The sequence below is a fragment of the Leptonychotes weddellii genome, unplaced genomic scaffold, assembly GCF_054177405.1.
Source record: "Leptonychotes weddellii isolate Sample4059 unplaced genomic scaffold, ASM5417740v2 HiC_scaffold_5323, whole genome shotgun sequence".
NCBI lineage: Eukaryota > Metazoa > Chordata > Mammalia > Carnivora > Phocidae > Leptonychotes > Leptonychotes weddellii.
This window is the reverse complement of record NW_028020957.1, coordinates 5,535-11,036: the sequence shown is the minus strand read 5'-3', so window position 1 is coordinate 11,036 and position 5,502 is coordinate 5,535. Positions and strand designations below refer to the sequence as shown.

Genomic DNA, 5,502 nt, shown 5'->3' with positions numbered 1-5,502 from the left:
ACCCTTCAGTCAATCATAATCAAGCACCATTACCATGTGCAGGACTCCAACTATGTGCAGGAACTGGAACGGGGACTTTTTAGGTCCTGTCTTCCTGACTCTCCAAGGAGATGTGGGGAGAGATGACAGGGATGGGGTAGTGCCAGAGACAGAAGCAGAGCCTCCCTCCCACCCCAGCCCTTTCCCAGCTTACGTTCCCAGTATGCCTGCATCAGTGGGCTCTAAGGTGCTGAGAAGAATGTACAAGTGGTCATTCTTATCAATTTCCTTCAACTGAATCCCAAATACCTATGGATGGGGAAAACAGCTTGTAAGATCACAAATTCAGCTTCCTGAGCATCCCACAGCTCCCATGTACCTAGGTGTGTGGGGCTACGTGGGTGTGGATGAGAATGTGTGTGTGCGTTGTGTGAGGGGAGGGGTCAGTGAGATAATGTACATAAACCTAAGTGGTTGGCACACAGCCAACAGGTAAGAAATCTACTATTGTTTTCAGTATCATTTCTGTGATTAGTGGAAATCTAGGGAGACAGAGAATAGGGAATAGAAGGAAGACGTGAGGATGTAAAATACATTACAGGACATCTCCAGAAGCAGAGAGAAGCCAGGACTAAGTTGGGTGGCTTGGGTCCTAGCTGTGCTTTTATGAGATTTGCTGTGTGACCCTGGGCTAGTCTATGCCCCTCCTTAGGCACTCTGGATATGGGAAGGCCCCTTCCTATCTATCCATTCACACAGTGATAGGACTGAATAGTGAGTCTCTGTGGTCCCACCCCAGAACAGACATGTACACTTGTTCAATTCAAAGCTTCCCCACTGCATCCATCCCCCATGGCTGCCCCTTCACCTTCTCCAAGGAATAGCCTGCTCGTTCAATGATTTCAGGGTACACATCAGTGTATTCTTTGATGATGTCCTTCAGCATGTCTGCAAGGGGAGAGTGTTGCGAGCACCTGAGCTGAAGTGAAGCCAGGTGGCCCCAAATCCAAGCTAAAGACCCTCTGCCAACCCTGCTGTAGGTGGCACAAACAGGTTCTGAAGTAATGAATAGAGATGCTAGCACTGCCAAATTAGAACTCTGGGAGTACAAAGGTAGGAGCGTAAGGGCAAGGAATGTCCTCAGCACATGGGAAAGAGGGCAGTGGAGGGCACAGCTTAGGGGATGGAGCGTTAGCAGGACTCTACCTGAGCGTTTGATGGGAATCTTCGTCTGGTCTTTAACCAAGAGGTACTTCACCAAATCATTTGCCTGAGAAAGGGAAAACAAGGTAAAAAGATCAAAATATGTTTGCAGAAGATTTGAGAAGAAGGCAGAAAAGATAGGCAAGGCAGTAGATAAGGCAGAGTGGAGAGGACAGGGTTCTTACCCTCCCCTGCAAAAGGGCCACATCTCGAGGTGGTGGTGCTTCAGGCTCTTGGGATGACTGGAGCTTGGCAGCTCGACGGCGAGCCTTGCCCCTACGGGCCTTAGGTGACCTCAGGGAGAGCAAAGCTCTCCGGGCCCAAGCAGCCAACCGAGTCCTTGATGCCCTGCGGGCCCAAAAGGCTATGGGGCCCCTTGAAGCCCTGCGGGCCATTGAGGCCATTAGGGCCTTTGAGACCCTTCGGCCAGCTGTGGTTCCAGAAGCCTGACTCTGATCACTGTTGCCATCATCTTCACCATTCAGATGCTTCACCTGCATCAACAGAGAGGAAGGAAGCACAATATTATCAGATGAAGTAGGTGGTCCTTTTCCCTCATCCTATCTCTTCTGGAAGGCCCCTCTAATCCCACCCCTAGAGTAACAGCCTGACTAGACATTGGCCATGTTGAGTCTTGGGTTTGTTTCTCACTGACTCCCACGCAGGAGTTTCATCCCTGAATCAGGCCAGAAGCAACCTAATGGTGGGGCCTAAGGCTTCTCCTCTTCCTATGTCCACCACTGGCTCTGCTTGTATCACCCTGCACAAGTCATCCCAGCTCTCCGGGACTCAGCTTCCTTCTCTATAAAACTGGATTACTTTCAGGATTTAATGAAATAACCTGTATGAATATGCCTAGCTCAAGGTCTAACACATGGTAGCTACTATGTAAATACAAAGTGCTTTATATTCACATTGCAGCTACATGTACCATCTCAATTCTCCACAGTCTGTGAACTCTCTGCAGAGAGAAATTATATCACATTCCTCTTATTGTCCCCCACAGCCTTGATGAGCACAGGGAACTTTCTAAATGTTTGCAGAACAAATGAATCAACTGAGAAGTGGAAAGGGAAGACTGGTGATTACAGAGGTCTTACCTTTCTGGCTTTCTTGGCCTTGACCTTGGGCCGAGTATCCTGATTCTGAGCCTGAGCAGCTGCACCCTCAGGCTTAGGTTCATCTGCCAAAGCCTGAGAGGCAGGAGCCTCAGTCTCCAAGGCCTTTGTATTGACCTTCGTATCAGCCACACAGCTGACCTTTTTGGTCTCAGTGGCAGGCATTGTCACAGGCTGAGGGTCAGCCCTCTGCATCTTGGTGTCAGCTGCTGGACTCTTCTTTTCAACTGCCAGAACCTGGGTATCAGTCAGCTTAGTGGTAGGTGAGGCCTGAGTGGCAGCTGCCTCCTGAGCCTCTGGGGCCTTTGAGACCTCTGTGGCCTTTGAGACTCCTGCAGCATTTGACACCTTCATGGCTTCTGAGACCTCTGGTGCCTTTGAGGTCTTCGGTATCTCTGAGACCTCCAAGTTCTGGGTCACTGTCAATAGGGTCTGTATCTTCAAGCCACTGTCCTTCTCTGAAGCTTCAGCCTGCAAGAGGAAGCAGGAAAGCTCACAGACCTCCCCACCCCCAACTAGGCAAACGGCTCCAAAATTCCAGGGCCTCACTCCTCTGACCTATACGAACTCCTCCTTGCAGTGTGCTCTGCCCACCTAACCCCAACAAGGCCTCTCCTTCCTCTGAGCAGGAAGTGATGGCAGAAGAAGGGTAGGCCTGCCCTCCCTCCCTCCTTCCTTCCTCCATCCTTCATTTCTTCTTTCTTTCCGGGTAAAGAAGGACAAGGATGGGAGGGGTGGTGCCAAGGGAACTGAGGCAGCAACAGGGGCTGGAGAAGAAAAGTAACAAGGGAGAGGACAGAAAGAGGCCTTACCTGGAAGCGGGTTGGACCCGTACCTCTCTTGCTTGTGTCAGACATGTCTCAAGTTCGCCTGGCAAGAGCTGAGCCTGAGGGAGAGAAGGCCTGGGTCAAAGGGGGAGCCTCCTGAACGTCCTCTCTCCTGTTCTGCCTGGAAGCTGATCCTCACTTTCCCCAGGGCCCCAATCCCAAACCCCTCCCCCACCCCCAATGACTCCGTTCTCAGATTCAGTAATCCAAAGCGTCTAGATCTCAGTTCTCTGCAGCCGCACCCTCCCCTTCTCCAGGAAGATGTGCCAGCGCGGCAGCTCTAAGGACCCCGCCCCTTTTCCCAGTGCACCCCCCCCACAAGCCGCAGGCCAACAATGCGCATGCGGGTACGCTGCAGGGCCCACCTCAGCCCCGCCCGCTTTCCCAGCACAGGCTCTTTCTTTGATGTCCACCGTGCACATGCGCATTCGGCAGCTGCCCCGTCTCCATGCTGGCTCTTCTCTACACGCCCCTTCCTAGAAATCCACAGTGCGCATGCGCAATGGTCCGGACTCAGTCCACCACTCCTTTCCAATACACGCCCTTCTCCAGGTCCGCAGGACCATTCGGTCCCACCCCCTCCCCTACAACCCTCCCTCTAAAACTGTCGCGGTGTCTGGTGGTCCTGGCCCCTCCCCTACTCACACCCACCCCAAGACCACACTACAGCCCGGTCCCGCCCTTTTTCACAACACGCCCCCTCCAGCCAGGGGCAAAGCCCATCTTGGTTCCACCCCTTCCTTAATACACCCCCTCCTCAAATCAGAATAGAGCCAGTGATTCCATCTTGGGCCCAGCCAAACCGGGTCCAGTCCCCTCCCTTCCCATCCGGATGGATCCGGTACGATCCGGTCCCTACAGCAGGTTTTCTCCAGATCCCAGAGGGTGGGGCCGATCCCTACTGGGCTTGTGATCCAGAGCCGAGCCCCGCAGCTCACCTCCTTCTCAAATTCCAGAGTGCGTCCACTCTCCAAGCCCCTCCAAAACTCCTAGACTGCCCTCCCCGCTCCAGGCCGGAAGTGGTCCCGCCCCTTTCCGCCTCCCTAGGGGGCCTCCGTCGCAGCCAGTCTGCCCTTCCCCCCGTCTCTGCTTCTCATTCCTTATCACCCCCCCGTATTCCCTTTGCCTTGCTCCCTGCTCCCTATCACCCCTCGCGTTTCCTATTTTACCCCACAGAATTCCTTACTCTCATTCCTTACATCCTCCTCCCGTGTTACCTATGCACCCCCTTCCCTAGCACTCCTTAACCCTTCTCTGCATTCTCTATTTTCTTCTCTGGATTTCCACTTTCCCTCAGTATTCCCCTCCCCCTCCCAGTCCGCCACCCAACAAACCCGGTTCCCCTCCTCCCCCACTAGTCTCTGATCCCCAGTCCTTACTGCCTACTATCCTCAGTAGTCCTTGTTGCCTACATCCCACTCCAGGTCATCTCACCCTCAGCTGCAGTGGTGCAGTAAGGATTGCCCACCTGCCTGGCTATAGGTTCGAGGGAACTGAAATCACTGTCTGGCTGCCAGGAAACCCAAATCTCAACACCCCTCACCTTGTCCTCGAGCAAGTCCGGGATGAGTCTGCCCTCTCTCAGTCCCTCTCGAAGTCTCAGCCTCCAGGACTAGAGCTGCAGCCAGCCCAGCCCAGCCCCTTTCCGCAGCCCCCTGCCACCCCCCTCCTTCCTTGGGGGTGGGGCAATGGGGCCCCGCTCAGGGCTGTCTGACGCCAAAGCCCGTGTTTATGCCACTGTACCAGGCTCAGTCTGCAGACCTTCCAACTAAAATCACCCCCTCAAAGCGATTCATTCATTGAATGTATTTATTTTTATAACTTCATTTTTTTTCTTATTACAAAGGTAATGTGTTGTGAAAATTCAAATAATGCAAAAATATGTAACATACCAATGAAAGGCCACCCTTACCTCGTTTCCCAGAAATAACCACTGTTAACATTTTGATATACATCCCTCCACATTTTTTCTATTCATATACAAATTATTTGGGTTTTCTTCCCACAAATGGTAACCAACACCTACTGTTCTGTGACCTGTTTTTTTTCCCCATTATATATTCTAAACAGCTTCCCATAGTGCACATTTTTCTTAACAGCTGCATAGTTTTTTCTTGTATAGATGGCCCATAATTTATTTAACCAGTCCAGGATACATGGATATGGACATTTAGATTGTTTCTCTCTCTCTGCTTCATGCTTAGTGATGCTTTCCACACTCCTATAACATTCTGGTTTTTTTCCAAGCACTTTTATGGCTTCAGTATTTACATTTAAATATTTGATTATTCCAAAATCTGTTTCATAAAAGTATTCAGCTTAATTATTTTCCAAAATCACAGTCTTTTATCCCTACACCATGTGCGAATTAATCC

General features: G+C 51.4%; 1 protein-coding gene across 2 annotated transcripts; it reads right to left on the bottom strand.

Moving 5' to 3' along the window:
* Positions 1-57: 57 nt before the first annotated feature.
* On the bottom strand, positions 58-4,818 carry MAGED2 (MAGE family member D2). Of its 2 annotated transcripts, none has more exons than XM_081811070.1 (7): positions 4,066-4,166; positions 3,113-3,186; positions 2,283-2,771; positions 1,368-1,676; positions 1,186-1,249; positions 848-927; positions 58-288 (listed from the first exon to the last, which is right to left on the bottom strand). In XM_081811070.1, exons 2-7 carry the CDS (start codon positions 3,155-3,157, stop codon positions 190-192), a joined length of 1,086 nt encoding a protein of 361 aa, XP_081667196.1. In that variant the 5' UTR covers positions 3,158-3,186; positions 4,066-4,166; the 3' UTR covers positions 58-189. The 2 variants fall into 2 exon arrangements, with proteins under 2 accessions (XP_081667196.1, XP_081667195.1); XM_081811069.1 differs by lacking the exon at positions 4,066-4,166 and adding an exon at positions 4,671-4,818 and having other exon boundaries at positions 61-288.
* Positions 4,819-5,502: the final 684 nt, after the last annotated feature.

Bases quoted from the DNA above. Each gene is read 5' to 3' on its own strand.
- MAGED2 (XM_081811069.1), bottom strand. From the start codon at position 3,157: ATGTCTGACACAAGCAAGAGAGGTACGGGTCCAACCCGCTTCCAG. The intron at 1,677-2,282 runs GTAAGACCTCTG...CTGTTGATGCAG, and splicing joins AGGCCAAGAAAGCCAGAAAG to GTGAAGCATCTGAATGGTGA. The intron at 1,250-1,367 runs GTAAGAACCCTG...TCCCTTTCTCAG, and splicing joins TGGCCCTTTTGCAGGGGAGG to GCAAATGATTTGGTGAAGTA.